This window comes from Spermophilus citellus (genome assembly GCF_964194105.1).
Source record: "Spermophilus citellus genome assembly, chromosome: 2".
Taxonomy (NCBI): domain Eukaryota; kingdom Metazoa; phylum Chordata; class Mammalia; order Rodentia; family Sciuridae; genus Spermophilus; species Spermophilus citellus.
Window position 1 is genome coordinate 145,367,534 of NC_138183.1, and position 18,862 is coordinate 145,386,395.

Here is an 18,862-nt window from a genome sequence, read left to right on the forward strand (position 1 = left end):
CCAAAGGGAAAAGAACAAAAAGAAACTTCAGAATTCACAGTTCACCTCACTCCTACAATACTACGGATGGAGATTAAAAATTATCCTAGTACAATACCAGCCACCATACCAAGAGATGCATGTGTTCTTTTTAATATATGTCTTACTTTTAAAACAATGAGGATTGGAGTGACAACTGGAGCCCAAGGCCACATGGCTGGTAAATAGTGATGCTGCAATCTGTACTCGGGTGTGAGTCCAAAACTTCTCCATTGCACTTGATCAGGCTGCTTTCTTGCCTGGAGGTGGATGGCTGTGCGTGAACCTGCATGCCCGCCCACGCACACACCTTCAGGATGTGCTGTGAGCATAGCTGGGAACACCAGAAACATTCGGGATGATGGGAACTGATGAATCAAGCAATAAACACACACACTATTCATTATTTGGAATTCAATACTTTTTTTTTCTTTTAATTCATACTGTACTTCCATGGCTCTAGCTACTTTACATTAATATTTGGCTAGGTAGCCTTGTATGGTTCTAGGTACTAGCAGTAAGTTTTCAGACCTTGCGCACAGCGCCAGGCAAAGTACAGTTATAGATCCAAATACGGGTGGCCAGACAACTCAAATGCAATCAGCCTTCCCACATATGGCCCAGTGCAAGTATTGGGGGCTCCTCCCACTGCCTCACCCCACTCCACCCCATGTCAGGATTATCCAGGGGCCACTAAGGCCTCTGATTCATCCCTTCCCACCTTGGAGTCTAGGTTGAGTGGGGGGAAAAAAAGCACCATGGGTTTGGGAAGATGGTCTGGTCCATGCAGAGAGTGGTCTGGCCCTAGAGTGCAGGGTAGGGGAATGTGGGGAGCCACACATTCTTGTTGGCAAAAATGGTTGCTTTTACTGTGCAATCTCTGCACACGGCACACAAACCCAGGGCCAAGTCCCCAGACAGCCTGCTGTTGTGCCTGGAGCATAGGCCGCCATTTTGTTTCTGCAATGTCTTATTGTGTTGAGAGAAGCAAGGAGGACCAAGGGGCAGAGATGACAATGTCCTTTAGGCCTTCAAATGTTGGGGAGATCGTCTGGCATCAGCAAATCTTGGCAGGCAAGGTGCTTCTCACCAGCAGCCAAGGCTCCAATCCGGGCTCCCAGGCCTGCTGAGGACCTTGAGTCACAAGACCCCTGAGCTGTCACATACAACACCAAGACAGGGAGCTGGCTGGGCCCATCACAGCCATGGCCGGAGCAGGAGTGAGGTAACAAGGCTGGGCAGAGAGATGGGAGGGGGAGCTCTCTACACCATGTGCAAATTCCTGCTCCACATCAGGGAAGCAGGGGCGTTGAATGATGGCCTTCCAGAAAAACACTCCTCTTGGACTCAAAATGCATCTTCTGGAAGAAGACAGAGGTGGAAGGGAGTAGGGCCAGCCTGCTGGAGGTTGGGGGATGAGGGTCGAGGATGTCAATGTCAAGGGGTAAATGGGATGATTGTCCCACAGCCTAGAGATGGGAGGAGCAGGGAAAGAGTCAGAAGAACATCCTTGAGATTCCTACTAGAGTAGGCAGGTGGGGTCTAGGGGTATAGGGAGGGAGACCACAGCCCTGCCTCCTGGGAGAAGAGAGAAAAGTGCTATTTCTCCTGGGGGCCCTAGTGGGAACAGGCTATCTTTGAATGCCCTGCAGAGCTACAAAAGTGCCATGGTATGGCACATAAAGGACCCTTCTGAGACTGCAAGCAATCCAGAAATATTCTTCCCTTATTCATTTCTCCAAGATCTGATCCTAGAAACGCTGCTTGCAAAGGCAATTTGTACAGTCCAAGTGGGAGTGGGAGACAGGGACATGGAAATAATCCACTTCTGAGATAGCTTTCCTTGAAGTCTCTTGGTCCACTCCACTCCTTGCAATCCCAAGTTCTTATTGCCAGTGCCCCAAACAACCCAAGCCTTTAGCCAAGCCTCATACTTCAACCAACCCCAACATGGATTTGGTTGTGCCAGAGAGAAAAGTTAGAACAGGAAATGGCTTTTCTCCACTGACTCCTCTGCCCACGAGGAGGAAGGGTATAGAGATGAAAGGCTTCAAAGTGCCAAAGATGGCAGATGAACTCAGTTGAAGATGGTGCTCTTCTCACCATTATCCTTCTCCTCCCAGCTTCGAGAGGGTTCAAAGAAAGTTCCCTTCTCAGACTAAAACTAGGCCAATAAAGAAACACCCTATTAGGTCAACACTGAGCAATATTCTCTCTCTGCCACTGGGTTTCCCTAGCCCTCTTAGCCCCTAAGAAAAAAAAAGTTTAAATACCTTGGGTTTCTTGGAAACCCACAAACCACCCTACTGCCTACTACATACCAGAGAAGCTCTACCTTCCAAGACTGAAAAAGCTCCATCTTTCCAGACCCTGGCCTAACCTCCAAGTCAAAGCCAAAGCTAGAACCTGCCTTAGGAATAATCTAGCCCTGCCCGCTCCTGTTACAGGAAGGTACTGAAGCTCAGCAGCAGAGGGCGACTTGCCCAATGACACAGAACAAATCCAGTTCTCTTGCTGAGAGTGTCAAGCTGAGGATCCTGCTAGTCTTGGATATTGTTCCCTTGTCCCAGGGAGGTGCACAGGAAGGGGAAGAAGGCTGCAGACATGACTGGCCTCTCTGAGGCCAATCTGGCAAATTCCTTCACTGTAAGTTGGAGTGGAAGTTGAGACCCTGTAGCTGTGCTTCAACAGGTAAGAAACTCTGCCAACTCTTTAGAATCGAGTGAAATCCTCTCAGAAAGACTTCTGTCTGACCCCAGCATTCTCACATCAAGAGAAACAGGCAAAAAAGGAAAAATCTTTATCTACAGTTGTGTTGTATCTGTATATGTATAGATATTTATAAATAACACAATCAGTGGTGGCTTTGATGCTCCCTTGTAGACAACTACTCACCAGGCTACTGGCCAGGAATTAATGCCAAGTATTTATGTATTTGTTTCACTCCGAGACTTATCTGCAAGGGTGAATTCACTTTTCTTTTGCAAGTTATTGACTAAGGAGGAAAAGATTTTGCAGGGGAGTGAATAGTTTTCCCCCAACCCTGATTTAAAAGCCAAAACAATGTTAGAACAAAGAGTTCATGAAAGAGCCATGACTCTTAGGGGACATTCTCTTGGTGTGCACAATTTTCTCCTGGGTTCAAATCACCAGAAAAAAGGAGGGTTCCTCAAACAGCCGAAATTTCCCTCTTCCTTGCTCCTCCTCTGATTGATCCTGAGAGTTAAAGCAAAAGCAATGAACTCTCTGGTCAAATACGCTTTGGTCATTTTACTCTCAGCAATGAACCCCCTTTAAGTCACCCTAAAGTGTCCATGGCATCTTTAGTGGTCACATAACTTAAATATAAATAATGCATGGAATAAATTTAAGAATTCACAATTGCTGCTTGCCAGAGTTTTGGGGAGTAATGTTGGCTTTGGCTACCCCAAGGGGGAAAATTTCTATCCATCAGCACCATTCCTCATTTATTGGCTCAGGGCTCAAGGGACCTGACCCTCACCAATGTCTTTCTCTGAAAGTCCTGGACAAGAACTGAGGGGTAACCAGCTGCCATCTGGGCATATGCATCCTTATACTGATGGTTTTCCTCACCTCTACTTTTCCAGAAGAGGGATATCAATGCTGGCTGACCACCCAGAGCCTTTCCATTCTCTTTCTTCAGAGGATGACCTGGGAAAGTATCCTCAGGCTTTCTCATTCTGCTCTTGAGGAAATACCAAGGCCTTATTCTTAGACAGATGGAAAGGTCAACAACTATTCTTTAAATGGCTAAAATGAAATGCTCAGGCCATTCTAAGAAAGGGATCTAACTTTCTGTTTGGGCTAAATTACAGAGAAAATCTAATTTTGGAACAAGAGATGGAACAAGCTTGGAAGCTCTTCTGGCCAAACTGGCTATAGTTCTTAAATGACCAATTTTCCATGAGCTGTGCTCAGGACTGGCAGGACTCCCCTGGTCATCATAAGGAGAAACAGAAGTGAATGTATGAAGGATGAAGAACGTGCCCAGAAAGGGCCCATGAGTCCAGAGGAAAGCATGGGCCCTCATGGGTCAACTCTGAAAAGGTGCTAGCTAGCTCATGCTCCTTAACTACCATCTTCTTTCTACTCCATAGTGACCTCATTTCCTCTCTGGGGCCAGGAACCAGGGAAGGATTTGCACCCAAACCCACCATAAATCCCACTCCCAAACCCAAGAATCTCAGGATTGCAGTGGCAAGATACGCCTACCTATTTCTTGCCCAAGCAAATGCACCCTTGCCAAATCCTTCTCTCTCATGGCCTAGATGTTCTACCACACACAGTGTCTTAGTTATCTCAACTGATTAAGGCTTGTTTTTACCAAGAGTAAATGATGTTCATAACTCACTGAGTGGCTTGGCTACTGGTGCTCCCTACTCAACACAGTATTCTAGGGCAGACCCTGCAATCCATAGGTTGCTAGGGTGATCTCTCTCTCAAACCCTCGAGGGCCTAGGACACCCTGTTTCATCAGAAAAATCAAACTCACAGCTCAAAGTGAAAGAATTAGAGCCACAGACCCGACTTGTCTCTAACCACTAAAAGGGTTTAACAAGGTCAAAAAATGTTCCACCCTGGCTAATAAACAATGTGCTCTTAGGGCACAGAGAAACAATAGGACTTTAGGCACTAAAAAGTGACACTTCACCCAGATCCAGCCTGGGTGAAGACCAGAGAGAAAGGGGGTGGGAGAATTACAGATTCCCAGCCCTTATTAGGTCCACACCCTACACAGGTCAGAGCAAGGTGCAGGGGTGATTGAGGAGAAAACCCTTCAGAATGCAGGCGCTCAGGAGCCTGAAGCTCCCAAGCACAATCCCACAAATGCAGCCTTGCTAGCTTTTCACAGTCCTCTCCACCTGGCTCCTAGCATGGGCCATATCAATGGCCTCCTATGGGAGAGTTTACATTGGGCTCCTGCCCTTGATGCTTCTGTGTCCAAGAGAACACCTGGGGAAACGTGAGGGTAGGGAAGAACAGATTCTTGTTTATTTTGGAAACAAATCAAAAGGGGATTGGGGGATGAAGCACCTTAAGCAATGCCCCCTTGAGACTTCTTTCAAGACCCCAAGGGTCTTCACAGGCATAACTTTGGCTCAGTGACATTTCCCTTCTAAGAGCCAAGAATGGCCAGCAAGGGAAGGGGTGAGGAACAGAGGATGGGAGGAGGAGGATCAGGGGAGGTCGGTGCTGAGAGGTGGTCCCTGCCCTCCTCGGCCCCTCCACCGTGGGAAAACGCTGCTCCGGCCAGCACAGGGGGCGGGAGGTCCCGCTCCTTCTCCCGGGTACATAGGCATTATCTCTTTTTAAAATCTGTATATAATATATATTTATATTCTGTATATATATATATTCATATATATATATATTTATAGGGTCTATGTACATGTATTGCACAGGCCTCTTGCAGCCAGCCACCCCTGTTCCTGCCTTGTCAATGATAACGGTTCCTCTTCTCTTCGCTTTCAGATGTGTAGTCCCGGGACCTGATGCCATTCTGAAGATTGATGAGTGAGTCCTTCATCTGCAAGACAGGGAACCCCACCCCAGGCCCAGGTTGGGCTCTCAGTGGGCTTCTCCATACAGCAGCACCTGCCACAGGGCTACTCTATAAAGTCAGGATGGTTTCCAGGGGCGCAGTCTCGGGTAGGGCCAACTAAGACAGCACTGGAAAGCCCTTAGGTAGATCCTGCCATGTCTTGGCAATTTGTGACCCTCAGTACCACTGAAATGAGAAACTATTCTCTAAGCATTTTTGGCTGTTGTGAGGAGCCACTTTAGACTAACACTTCCTTAACATGGATTCAGAACATTCTGTCTCCTGTCTTTGTACATTTTGCCACCCTGTTCTTTCAGCCTTGCCTCCTCCAATCTCACCCTTCTGTAAAGGCCCAGAACAAATCCAGACTGTCTCTGGCTTATAATCGTCTTTCTCCTCCAGGCCTCATGGGATGGAGCCTAGATAGGGCAGTTCCAGTGGGGAAATCAGAAGGGGCCCATCACACCGTAGCATCCATGAGGCTATGAATCTGACAGCCCAAGTCCCAGTGAAGGGGAACCACCTTGAAACAGAATTCTAGAGTTGGAAGGACCGGTAATATAGCTCGGTGGTAGGGTGTGCTTGCCTAGCAGGCACCAGGCCCTGATTTCAATCCTCAGAACCAGAAAAATAAAAAATGAAAAATCTAGAATTTGAAGCGATCCCTGGGGTGTCCATTCCAAACTGCCTCCCATTTAATTTTTACATTCCTTGTCCAACATCATCTTGTGATTCTTAAGCTCTTTTAATGTTGGAACCTCAGTCCTCCAAAGCAGCCCACTCCTTTGCTCTAACCATAAGGAGTCTGTAGATGACTCAAAAATTTGACTCCTTGTAACTTGTAGCCCTAACTCAGACCTCTGGAGTTTTACATATAAACTAACCATTCGCCTGTTGATCCTGATGTCTGGAAACTGGTGTGCTCACGTTGCCCCCAGAAATGCCTTCCTTAAATATAGCTCCAGAGCTACACCTGGTATTCTAATAAACATGCTAAACTGGGTCTTATTAATTGTATTGAGAATATCTCTCCTTATTTCAGCACAAAACCAAGCTATAAAGGGGAAGTAAGGTTTGATGTTAGTGTCTTCCAGGTGCCATCAAATTCTGATGACAGTTTCTCTGAGTTACAGACACAATCCCTATTTTATAAATGAGGAAACTGATGCTATGTTAACATCTCTTGCTCCAGGTCATAAAACTAATTAGAGCAAAGCAGGGATTCCAGCTCAGGGCTAGCTAAGTACAAAACATCAGAATGACACCTCTTTGGGAATAGAAATTTTAATGTAGCAGGATAAATTCTAGGTCTATTATCTACCTAATTCTCTTGATAGCAAATGTAATTCCTGCAGTCTTGACAATGCCCTGGGGGCATTTTTAAAAGATTCTTAAATTTTTCTGGAGGGAAGAAGGAATCTCCTTCTCCCAAGGAAATTAGGCTAATTATTGATTTTTTTTCTTTCTTTCTTTCTTTTTTTTTTTTTTTGCCATAGGATGATTTTCTTAAAACAGCTGGATTTAGGTTTTCTGAGGAAAACAGGCAATTGTACTAAAAAAATGTCAAGTAAAGACATAATACTTCTTAATACAGAGGGCCTTTGAGGGTCAGAGAGGGGGTGGTATAGACGAAAAGGAATTAGACATATCCTCTGGTAAGACAAATCTCTGTAAAAGGGGAGTTTGTTGTTTTAATGCCTGTTCAATGACTACAGGTTACCAAAATAAGTAAATAAATAAGTACTCCTTCCATCTAACTTACAGTCTTCTTGCTACAAATCCAATGTATTTTTTTTTAATTGTTATTTTGGGGAACGTACCTCTGTTTCCAATAGCCTATACAGGAAGGGCTTTAACATTTGAATAGTGAATGGCCAGGGAGAAGAATGAAGGAGAGGAAAATATCAATGGGAGGCTGGTGATAGAGGTGGTGATGTTTCTCAGAGCATAAAGGAAGGATCTTGTCTCCTGCCAACTAGGGGAAGCTGAGAGGGCGGGCATCTCACCTGGTCTAGGAGCATCACTGAGGATTTGATGATCTCCCTCCACTTTTGGAGCTCAGTATCATGGTACTTTTGTTGGGACTCTAAGAGCTGGGCCCATTCTGTCTGAGACTGGGGTAACCTGTGGGGTAGAAGAAGGGGTGCCCCAGCAGCTGGAGTTATGCTCAGCGGACTCTCCTGTGTTCCCAGACCCCTAAAGGACAGAGAGTCACATCAGAGTGCTTTGTCCTCTGCTTCCTGCCTCTGAGTCCCCAGTGCCCCAAATTGGAAGTAGATGAAACTATAGGGATAACCCAAAGGGTTGTCTCCTGGGCAAGGGCAATGGGGCAGTCAGTCCCAGGGAAGGCAGGAGGCAGGACTCAGCCTGGGTGGGGTAGAGATGGGGCCAGGAGAGGGTGGAAGCAGGATTACCTTTCTTGGAGCCTTAGACCCTGCCAGGCAGTGAGGGTCTGGGTGGTGTATTCCAACATCCAGAGCTTGTAGAAGAGCATCATGTTAAGGATGACCAGCAGCACCAGACTAGGAGGGAGACATGGGGGACAAGCAATGACAATGAGACAGAACAGGAGCTAGGGATCTCCCCCATCCCAGAGGCTTCTGTGCCTGCCCAGTGGGTCATCCAAAGCATTGCAGCAAATGAGTAAGTGAGCCAGAGGGATGCAGTGAGTGCGGGAGGAGAGAGAAAAAAGCAGCCTCATCTGGAGGGGTTGGGGCACAGCACTGAAGCCATGGAGAGAGGTATGGTGTGAAGGCATCAGGAAGGGAGGACACATAGACACCCGGAATCTGGGTGCCTGTGGGAAGAGATGTAAGGTGGAGTGGAAAAAAGATGAGGGAGTAAAGGGAGTAATCATAGAGCCAGTACCTGAAACAGATCCTAATGGGAGCAAGGAAGAAAAATGGGGAGGAGGCAGAGGTTAGAAACAGGAGTGTGGGGAAGGAGGAAACTGCATCTGAACTGAGCCAGACGGCAAGTAAGCCTATGTGAGAAGGAAATACTAGCAGCAAAGACATGACAGATGAGGAGACCCAGCAAGGAAAGAGCAAGAGAGCATAGCACGGTGACCCTTGGTATTTTGTGGGTGCTGAATTAAGAAAAGATTTTCCCTATGGACCCAATGTTAGGACACAAATGAAGGGTGGAACTGAAGGAAGAATTTCAGTGGGATCTCCAGCTCTTCCCAGATATGCCTTACAGGTGCGACTGAACTTCCCTGAGGCTGCCATGTTCCCTCCCCGCACCTGCCATGCTCCAGAAGGGACCAGTTGAGGCCTCCCAGAGTCTGGGTCAGAGACAGGGAGGAGTGAGGATAACTAGGGGACGGAGGGCCCCGTGGAGAATGGAGAGTTACAGGGACACTGTGTAAATTGTCTTCTCTTGGCCTCCATGGCTGCCTGAAGGTCATTTTGTGACAGAAGCTCATAGGATGGAGAAAGACAGGTAAAGAGAGGACCCATAGATATTGAACACTGGGAGCAAATCCTGGCTCAACCCATTATTTCTTAACTTTTAATCAAACTTCTTAGCTTCTCTGAAACCCAGTTTTCTCAATCAGGACAATAATACCTACCCCACTGGGGTTGATCCATGAGTGAAATGTATGTCAAAAACACTGGCATACAGTAAGCCTATCACAAGGGGTGGCTCTTATCATGAAAGGAGGAGGTATAGATACACATAGGAAGAGAGAAGAGGATAAAAAAGGTAAAACAAACAGGCAAAGAATGGCAAAGGAGAAAGAAATGCTCAGGCTAGCTAGACTTTTCCATGTGTACCTGAGGGGGAGTCTGAACACCAGTGAGAAACTGGTGTTTCTGGCCTTATGGAACTCTGTCTTCCTTCAAGTGGTTGCTGCAAATCCCTGGAGGTATTCTGAGTTCTACATGAGAGCTTTTAAATTCTGTGCTGCATTTCAATAATCCAGTCTGTCCATATATTAGCACACACTGGATCATCTGAATGCCCACCTCTTCAAGTGCCGCAAATGATCTTCCTGCCTGCGTGTGGGTTACTGTTTATAATTCTGACTGTGCAAAGTAAAGGTCAAGGGACACCCCCATGTGCTGTCTAGCTGGAGGTTCTGCAGTGGTCTAAACAGAGAAAAGAGGTGGGAGGCTGAGTCACAGCATGGCAGGTGGATGGTGGCAGGAGTCTGCCAGACACGGGGACAATTGCTTCCATGCCAGTCTGTTTCACATTCTGGCTGGCTCTCACCAGACCCTAAGCCTGGTTCCTGTTATGTTCAATTAGAAGTCTGATTATTATCCTAAACAAACAAAGCCCAGAAGCTAGTTAATATCATGCTATCCGATGAAGTCAAGTCAAAATGCAGAGACAGCTTAACTCCAGGACTAGATATTGTGGTTTTCCATTTAATAAAATCCAATACCAGACATACAGTTTTAAATGAAAAATGCCAGAATCACATTAAATTAGTGTTGCTAAACGTGAATCTCACTGGTTACAGTTGTCTTTGAACTTAATTTTGCAATGATGTCTTGGTTTCTTAGAGTCAAAGACTACTTTTATGTTATTCGTTCAAGAAAGGTTTCTAAGAAGGTTCCTCATGCTCCTCAAGGGGTTTTCTCCTGTCAGGAGTCCCCAGTCCCCTGCCTCCATAACATACCATACATTGCATGAATGGTGTCATTTGCACCTATGGCTTTAATGCCAGGGAAAATTAATCTGTGGCTGCAGCCTATAGTTGTCTCATAATGCCAGGTCCGTATCAACAGGTACCTGGCATCTCCACCTGGATAACCTTAAGTATTTTGACATACGTGGAGCCAAAAAGTGTCTTTTCTGACATCTTTCCACTAATTCCACATTTCTGTTAATGATACAACCAATTACATTTCCTTGAATCAGGAGCATATCAAAAATATAACCAAATGGTTAATGAGTTTTTCCCTTCTGGAACCTCTCAGATCTAGTCCCTCACCTCAGTCTGACAGACTCTCTCACTTATATCACTGTGATTTATTCTAATGGACCTGCCTGCCTCCAATCTTTTCTTCTCTAATCCATTGGCCATATTGCCATAATATAAATTTGACCATGTTTTTTGTGGGTTTCCTCTAGATTTTCCTTGAAGATAACACTGTCCAAATGGCTCTACCTTCCTATTTCAGGAATGGCTGGGGAAGTTATAGAAGCAAAATTAAACTTGAGATGGTCAGGTGCCCAGTGCTCAATAGAACCCACGTCTGGGTAGCTGTCATGTTTCCCACCCACCCCCATGGCACCTACACACTCTTATATAGCTCACCCCCACAAAGAAGGGGTAGGATGCCAGGCAATGGCAAGCTGTCCTAGCTGCTTCCTGCTTGAAATGGTTTTAAAAAGTCCTGGGCAAGTGATGGCATACACTTGCCCATCAGATTGTTAGTTGCGATCTCCTATCTTATGTCTTCACTTGTTTCAACTTTCCACCTACCTAACTCAGTAACTTTTTATGCAAGTTATTGAGCCTTTGGTTTCATAATGTCATAGCAATTATAAACCATGTATGTTAAAATAAGCATCTACTTTTCCTGTGCTGTAGTCACTGATTTCCTCTGGCTGCCCCACCAAAGCATGGGCTCCATGAATACATGGTTCTAGTGCTTGGTACAGAGCAGGCAGTCAGAACATCTCTTGCAAATGACTGGATGCCTAAAGTGTTTTGTAGTCTCTCTATGTTAGCAGTTATCCTATTGTGCAGAATTCCAAATGCCCTATCTCTTTCACTCACTGAGTTCCTCAAGGGCATGGATGCTACATACAGCATTTTTTTCCCCTAGAAGACCAGCATTAGTGCTGAGTAAAACAGGGAAAAAAGAAGCAAAGAGGTGAGAAATGACAGATTAAGTAACTGATCCAGGCAGAGAACAATGGAGGATTTAAAAAAAAAGTAAAAGAGAAAAAACAGGGGAAAAGGTACTAAATAAATGCTTTGAGAGATGGGAGATGATTTTCCTGCACCAGGCAGGAAAGGAAAGGCATTGGGGCAAGGATGGGAGGACAGCCGAGAGTTCCTTACACACAGCTGATAACCAGCAGCAGCTTAGAGACACTCTGCAGGTGGAAACCGTTGGGAGTGTCTTCGGGAATATGCCGTGTCTGCGTGGAACCTGTGGGAGAATAAATAGGCTGTCATTGTCATGGCCCACAAGTTTCCTAACTGCTGACATGATAATGGTCAGGCAAGAAACATCAGGGAGGGGTCCATGGTGCTGCTGATGGGTATGGTGGCTATGCCCAGCTCTGCAACAGGAGATAAGCCCCTCAAGGGCAAGGTCCGGGGTTGGTTCAGGCAAACACTGAGCAAATGATTGTGTGGCTAAAATATAATGATGTAGGACAGTGGTCTTGGCCTAAGGAAGAGGAAACAGCACTGGGAAAGGACTAGATGCAGCTGCTTCCAGCCCTAAATTCCTGCATAACACAATGCCGGGCAAGTCACGCAACCTGAGAATCAGTTTATTAAAATGCAACAGTAGTTGAAATTTTCTGTGTAATACATATACCCATGGGAGTGCTCTGGGCAAGACTAAGGGACATGGAAGACTGGCACTCTCCTCTCTTCCTCCGCCTCCTTCCCTGTCCCCATGCAGCACTGATGAACTCACAGGTACATGTGGAGCACGGTTTATGAAATATGGCATTCATCACTCTCTAGGCCCCTTATCACCCCAGGTTTCCATGACTGAGTAAAGATATGAGGCTGTGAAAGGCTGGATGGGAAGAGGAGGAGCTACCAGGGGAGTGCACAGCCTGGGTGGGCAGACCCTTGACTATTTTGGACTCCTTGACCTTCGTAATATGAGTTCATCTCTAGGATCTGGGTTTCAGCTTCTTCTTAGTGTATTTCCCAAGAATGTGGAGGCTGCATACATGAGCCTACACAGATAGCTATGGAGCTTAGGTGTCATGAACCCAAAGGCAACTTTTGTTAAGCAGAGTACATGTCAGGGATCAGTGAAGCTGAGGAACTTAACTGGCAAGGAGAAGTAGACGGAGCATGAGAAGCCTCAGATTTAGTGAGTTACACATGAATCATATACAAATTACACCCAGGAGTGTCCACATTTGTGCCCTGGCAGGGGCATGTAGCTCCTGCCCAAAACCCAACCCACACCACTGTCTCCAACTGGAACAAACCTGCCACGTGCTTGACCCTGTGGCCCACATCTTCATCGGTGGGTGTGGTGACGGGGCTCATTACTTCTTCCAGGTGAGGTACCCGCAGATGGGCATGGGGACGCTTTCTCCTCCGCACGGTCTGGGGCTTGCTGGCCTTCTCCTTGGGAGACTGTCTGTGCATCTCAGCCAGGTAGGTACTCTCCGTTTTGGTTAACTCACTCTCTAGCACAGACAACAGGACCACATCAGAGGCCACCTTCACATACCTGCCTCCAGAAGGAGTACAGGAAACATTTTTCCTATATTACCCTCCAAAGTTGGCCAGGTGGGTACAGTGATCCTCATGGATACCAGTGGGAGGCATTTCTGGATCCTAACCCTGCCCAAACCCCTCTTCTGGATTGTTCAATAGAGCCATGTCCCAATGTCTACATGCACATGTGTGTAATTTGGGGCATATTACACACCTTCTAATTAGATGCATCCATAGGCAATTTTCAGATCCTTCTCATAACACAATTACTACCAGTATCACTAGATTAGGGGTTCATGTCAGGGGGATATTATAGCTGCCTTAATGATCTCACAAAATGATAGACTAGTCTCTTGAAAAAATGCACACATTTCACATACATGCCAAATTTGGTATCCATTTTGGGGGGCAAATATAAAGATCACACAAAACTACTCTGTTATCTCAGTTTCTCATTCCCCTGAATGGTGACAACCATACAGGTCACCCAGGTCCTGCAGTTCAACCAGCAACAATGAGGATAGTACCCACCTAAATGGCGGAAGTAGTCCTCCAGCCCACTCCAGAAGTTCTTCTCGATAAAGGTTTTTACTAACCCCCAGGGCTGTTTTCGGTATCGCAGCTCTGTAGAGACCCTGAGGGACAAGCCAAAAATAAGACAAGTCATTTCCTAGGTGGACCCTCCTCTGCCAGGAAAGGTAAGTTCATGTTTAAGGCAAAGGCAGTTTCACGTTTGTATTGCACTTTCCATATTCAAAAGTCCTTTCATCTCCATCGTATCTCATATCTCCTTGGCTATCCTTTGAGGTCACTGGGATTTATTCTCATTTTATAGTTGAGAAAATTGAAATTTAGAATATTTAAGCAGGTCAAAGGCTAACAACAAGGGCTTCAGACTCCAAACCCAGAATTCTTTCATTTTGCCACATTGCTTCCATCCAAGGGGCCTCCAGATGGGTGCCAAGCAGGCTGCCTGCTAGCCAAGGGACTTCAGAGCTGAAGTCGAGCCCTTCAAACACAAGTCAGGCTCTGGGGTCTCATTACTTCCACCTGTAAGAGTGTCTTCTGCTCCTGGCCCCAGTTCCTGCTTCTCTATTGCACCCAAAACCTCACCAGCTCTTACTCTTCTCCAGGTAGTCCCTTCTCCAGTCACTGGTCATGCTATTGCCCCTACCTCTGGAATACTGAGTTCTTTCCCTGTATACACAGTCTTGCTCCTTTCATTCTCGGTGGGCACGAGCCTGTCAAAAGATTCTCCCAGCTCGTATACCCCATGTTTAAGACTACCTGCTCTGCTTATCCTCCTCTGGGATGCTGCCTCCATCCCGGCCTGACACTCAAGACCTAGTCCCTAGATGAAGGATGAGCACTTTCCTACAAAGGTCAAAGCTAGCTCTCTGTGGAGTGCACAGATGGGACATGCATTTGAAAGATCTGAGGAAAGTAGAACTAAGAAACCTAGACTCTTGGTGGAGGTGGGTGGACAAAGGACAGGAGAAACAGGAGAGAGGTGAGAGAAAAGGGAAAGAGAAGGAAGGCTTAGGTTAGACAAGCAGCACAAAAGCTCCTCTCCCCGCCACTCCAAAATAAAAAACACCTAAGAGGATAAGAAAGATGCAGGGTGTTCCTGAGGTTCAGATGTTGAGCTTTTTCTAACTCCCAAGAGATCTTTGCAGAACCTGTCACTAAACTCCTATTTTATTTGAACTACATCAATGAGTTTCTTGTTCCTTAAAAATCAAAAGAATTTGGTCTATGATACAGGTGACTTTTCAATTAGACAACACACTTCTTATGATTTCAGGGTCTAAATTTCTTTCTCTGAGTGCCCAGAACTCATTCAAACAACACTTCCTGGACTCTCATGAGCATGCCCAGTGCTACAAGCTGGGAACCAGGTTGGGGGTGGGGGGATGGGAGGTGCTGGAACTCCTGTTCTTGTGAAGCTAAAAGTCCAGCAGGGGAGGCAAACAGGAAATTGTGACATGGGAAAGAGCCCAGGCTTTTGTTTCTAAGAGCTGAGTTTCAGTGTGTGAGTTTCTGAATGTGAGAATAAATCTGCCTCCTTGGGCCATTCTAAAGATTCTAATGAATGTAATTAAGGCACCTCCATAGTAACATGTAAACCACAGACTATCAATAAACAGTGGTGGTGATAAAGGTCTCATTACAGAGATGTACCGAGTGATGAAGGGATACATGGTGGAGAGAATAAGGAACTGTCAGGATGGGGAGATGGGGAGTGGCAGAAGGCTTCAGAGAGAAGGCAGAATCAAGAGCCAGCAGGTAGAATCAAGACAGAAGGATCTTCTTTCACCCTAGGGAGCTAACGAACATTGAGTGACATAAAGAACCCATCTGAACCCTCTGGGCCCCACACACCCACCTGAGTCGACTCTTGTTCCGGGCTACGCGAGTGAGTGTGTAGCGATTGATGGTATAGAAGTAATCGTGGTAGGGCACGTCGTGGGTGAGGACCTCCGCGTCTACCACGTAACATTCGCTCTCCTGGCTCGCCTTGTACATGGTCTGTGGGGAGAAAAAGTTCACTGGCCAACAGTGGAAAGAAGCAAGAGGAGGAGTGGCTTCTCCCACCTCCCCACCTCACCCACCACCTTGCAACAGAAGATGCAGAACCATGGGAAATGGTGGCCTCAGAGCTGGCAAGGTGCTGCCATCCAGATGGGTGTTAAAGCACACCTGCACCCAGAGCCGTCCCCGGTACACCAGCCCTCACCCTTCACACCAGAGCAGGACTTCCCAGCCCATTCTCCTTTGCCTCTGCCTTCTTCCTGCTCACCTGTGTCTCCCTGACAGTGGCAGTTTTGGGAGCTAGGGGATTGGTAAGGGTGATGGTATAAAGAATCACTCGGCTCTGGTTTCCATTCTCTTCCTTTTTCCATGGATGGAAGATGATATCTGAGGGTGGAGAAGGGCCCTGAAGTGAGGGAGGGAAAGTAGCACTGCTCCCCACACCCGAATCTCCCCATTGAACTCCTCCTTCTGTGCTGACTAGACAGGCCCCCCAAAGGAAGCCAATGGGAGCCTGAGGGCCTGGAGGGAGGGCAGGAGGAGGGGGAGTCAGAGCAAAAAGAGGCTCATTGTAGCATTGCCGAAATTCTACACAGGGCTCCAGAATGCTGATTGTTCCCTAGGCTGGGGCAGGAGGTCTTGGGGCCACCTGCGGGGGTGCCAGCAACACTGGAGTTACTGTGGCAAGGGCCTGGGATCCCTTGGGAACAAGTCTTTGCCTCTAGGGTTTGACCTCCCGTGTTCTCAGCATGTTCCCTTCTGGCAGAAGGGCTCACAGTTACCCCCCAATGCTTTTTCTCAGAGCAAGAGGCTTAGCAGTCCTGCTAGGTCGGTGCTATGTCCCTGATGTGGGAAGAAATGTGGAGAGAGAATGAAAGAGGAATAGGGAGGGTCAAAGCATGAACCCCAGAGTCCTAGATATGAATCCTGGCTCTGCCCCTTGTAATTACATTAGGTAGGAGAATAATAACAGCATGGGTTTTAGTGTCTTGAAAGGTCATCATGTGGGGGGAACCTAATACCTTGTACACAAGGCAGGTGTGAGGGCTGAATGAGATAATGCAAGGTGCCTGGCAAAGAGTGGGTAGCTTCTGGTGAGGAAGCACTGCTGCCCTTGACTAGACAGCGAGCCCCATGAAGGCAGAGAGCAGAGACCAAGACGTGTAATAAGTCTTGATCACTGGAAAGTTCTTGATACTTGAAGGACAAGGGCATATGTAAAAACAGCACTCAGGGAACAGAGGAAAACAGGGCCCCGAGGGAGCTCCAGCAACATGTAAGGCCAGAAAGAGGGGGTCTGGGCCAGAAGGTACCCTGGAAAGGTGGGTTGCATAGGAAGAGAGGGAAAAGAGGAAGGAGAAGCGAGAGAATGCAGAGGGAGGGAGGGTGAATAGTCAGGGAGGGGCCAGCCCTGCAAATCAGACCAGAGAATCTCCGCTGCTCCATAAAATCCCTCAGGAAGGGCGAGTTGGTGAAGAGAAGGTCATACAGCTTGTCCACACTGAAGTTGAAAACCTCATTCACGTACTGCCGGCCACTCAGGTCTTCATAGAAGGCCTGGACCTCCCCTGTACATAAAAAATTGCCAGGGATTAGAGGGGGATGAGAGAAGGGAGGGGACCTGAGGGACATTCCCAGAGCACTAATGTCTCTGTGGCTAATGCACACACTGCCACCAAGGGTCAGGTAGGCTGAGCCCATGGCCTCTGTTTATGACTTTGCTTCTGTCAAGCTGAGACACACACTCTTTACTTTAGTTGACACACTTTCCATTCATCCTTTGCAAAGAGTTTGGAAATGTATTATAGTCACAGGTCACTTGACTATAGGAAATGGTCTGAGAAATGAGCCATTCGATGATTTGGTCTTTGTACAAACTAGGACGCTCCAACACCTCTGTGCACTTTACCCTGAGAAGGCCTTTGTATATGTAGCCAGTGTTACTATGGCACAACGTGGTTGTATGTGGTTCTACGTTTTCAAATCTCCCTAATCAAGTGGATCTCAGACTAAAATTCAAACAATTGACTACTTTCTGAGGATGTCTGAATCCTAAAGGATGGGTTACTCAGAGTCTATAAGTTAGGCACAATTGACAACAAATGACAGAGTAACCACTAGCACAGGTGGGTTCTAGAGCTGCTGATAAAGCTAAAAATATCTGTTTATAGAACAGCATCCAAGGCCTGGGTTGACCTGGTAGGCTGTGACTTCCAAATACACAGGCAGCTTATATCCCCCATGATGTCAATACCTCCTCTTTTTAAAAAATCATCATAGAGCTCTTCCGGGGACGGTGTTTAGAGGCACTCAGAATGGTTCAGCATTTGACATACCGTTGAAGGCTTTCCTACAACACAGCCTCTAACAAAACCAGGCTGTCTCGAACCCCTGATAATAGAATTGTTTATCTTTATACAAAGAAGGTTGGGAAAGCACCAAAATCTGCATGTGGTGTGTGCCCAGGCAGACTTAGAGGGGTTCATGCTGTGAGGCCTAAAGTTCTTATGAGATTGTCTAAAACAAAAAAACATGTCAGCAGGGCCTATGGTGGTTCCATTTGTGCTAAATGTGTTCGTGACAGGATCAAGCGTGCTTTCCTTATTGAGGAACAGAAAATCATTGTGAAAGTGTTGAAGGCACAAGCACAGAGTCAGAAAGCTAAATAAAAAAAATGAAGCTTCTTTGAATAATAAAAAGTCAAAAGGCTTAAAAAAATCATCATAGATTTATTATAACAACAATATATATATTATATATATACATATATACATACACACACACACACACACACACACACACACACACACACACACACATATATAGATACATATACATATATGTATAGGATATATAGATCAGAATGAGTCAAAGGGACAGACACACAGAGCAAAGTCAAGGAGTGTTCCCAAAGTGATGCTTCCTTGGTTCTCAGGGATGCTGTACCCACCTGGAACATAATCTGTGACAGACAACATGCAGAGCATATTCCTCTGCTACCCACAGAATCTCACCTGTAATGTTCTGAATTTTTATTGTTACAGAAAAAGGTGCCTGAGGGTACAGGTGAGCCACTAAGTCTACATGTTCCTCCCAAGTCCCCAGCACCCCACAGTCCCTAATGTCTGCACCTGCATGGGCTGACAAGTAATGTCAAGTAGGAGGCTGACATTTCAGGCAACCCCAGGATCCAGAGAAGGACAATGTTATGGTTTGGATGTGAGGTGTCCCCCAAAATCTCACGTGTGAGTCAATGAAAGAAGGTTCAGATAAGGAATGATTGGATTGTGAGTCTTAACATAATCAGTGAATTAATCCCTGAAGGGATTAACTGGGTGGTAGCTGGAGGCAGGTGGAGTGCAACTAGA

General features: G+C 46.4%; 1 protein-coding gene and 1 pseudogene across 14 annotated transcripts in view; one reads left to right on the top strand and one right to left on the bottom strand.

The window, feature by feature from the left end:
• Positions 1 to 116: 116 nt before the first annotated feature.
• The window catches only part of GRAMD1B (GRAM domain containing 1B), a 180,447-nt gene continuing 161,701 nt past the window's right edge, over positions 117 to 18,862 (bottom strand). For 8 of the 13 annotated variants that reach the window (XM_081278473.1, XM_081278465.1, XM_081278466.1 and 5 more), the window contains 9 exons: positions 16,919 to 17,062; positions 15,763 to 15,881; positions 15,349 to 15,491; positions 13,494 to 13,597; positions 12,728 to 12,931; positions 11,607 to 11,697; positions 7,996 to 8,103; positions 7,588 to 7,777; positions 117 to 5,566 (listed from right to left, as the gene is read on the bottom strand). In XM_081278473.1, coding sequence (XP_081134599.1) covers positions 5,477 to 5,566; positions 7,588 to 7,777; positions 7,996 to 8,103; positions 11,607 to 11,697; positions 12,728 to 12,931; positions 13,494 to 13,597; positions 15,349 to 15,491; positions 15,763 to 15,881; positions 16,919 to 17,062 — 1,193 coding nt within the window. In that variant the 3' untranslated portion in view covers positions 117 to 5,476. The remainder of the gene's footprint in view (positions 5,567 to 7,587; positions 7,778 to 7,995; positions 8,104 to 11,606; positions 11,698 to 12,727; positions 12,932 to 13,493; positions 13,598 to 15,348; positions 15,492 to 15,762; positions 15,882 to 16,918; positions 17,063 to 18,862) is intronic. The other 5 variants (XM_081278475.1, XM_081278474.1, XM_081278469.1 and 2 more) reach the window with 3 other exon arrangements.
• LOC308642860 (large ribosomal subunit protein eL34-like) lies at positions 17,810 to 18,212 on the top strand (annotated as a pseudogene). The gene has a single exon. The product of its transcript is annotated as a large ribosomal subunit protein eL34-like (transcript).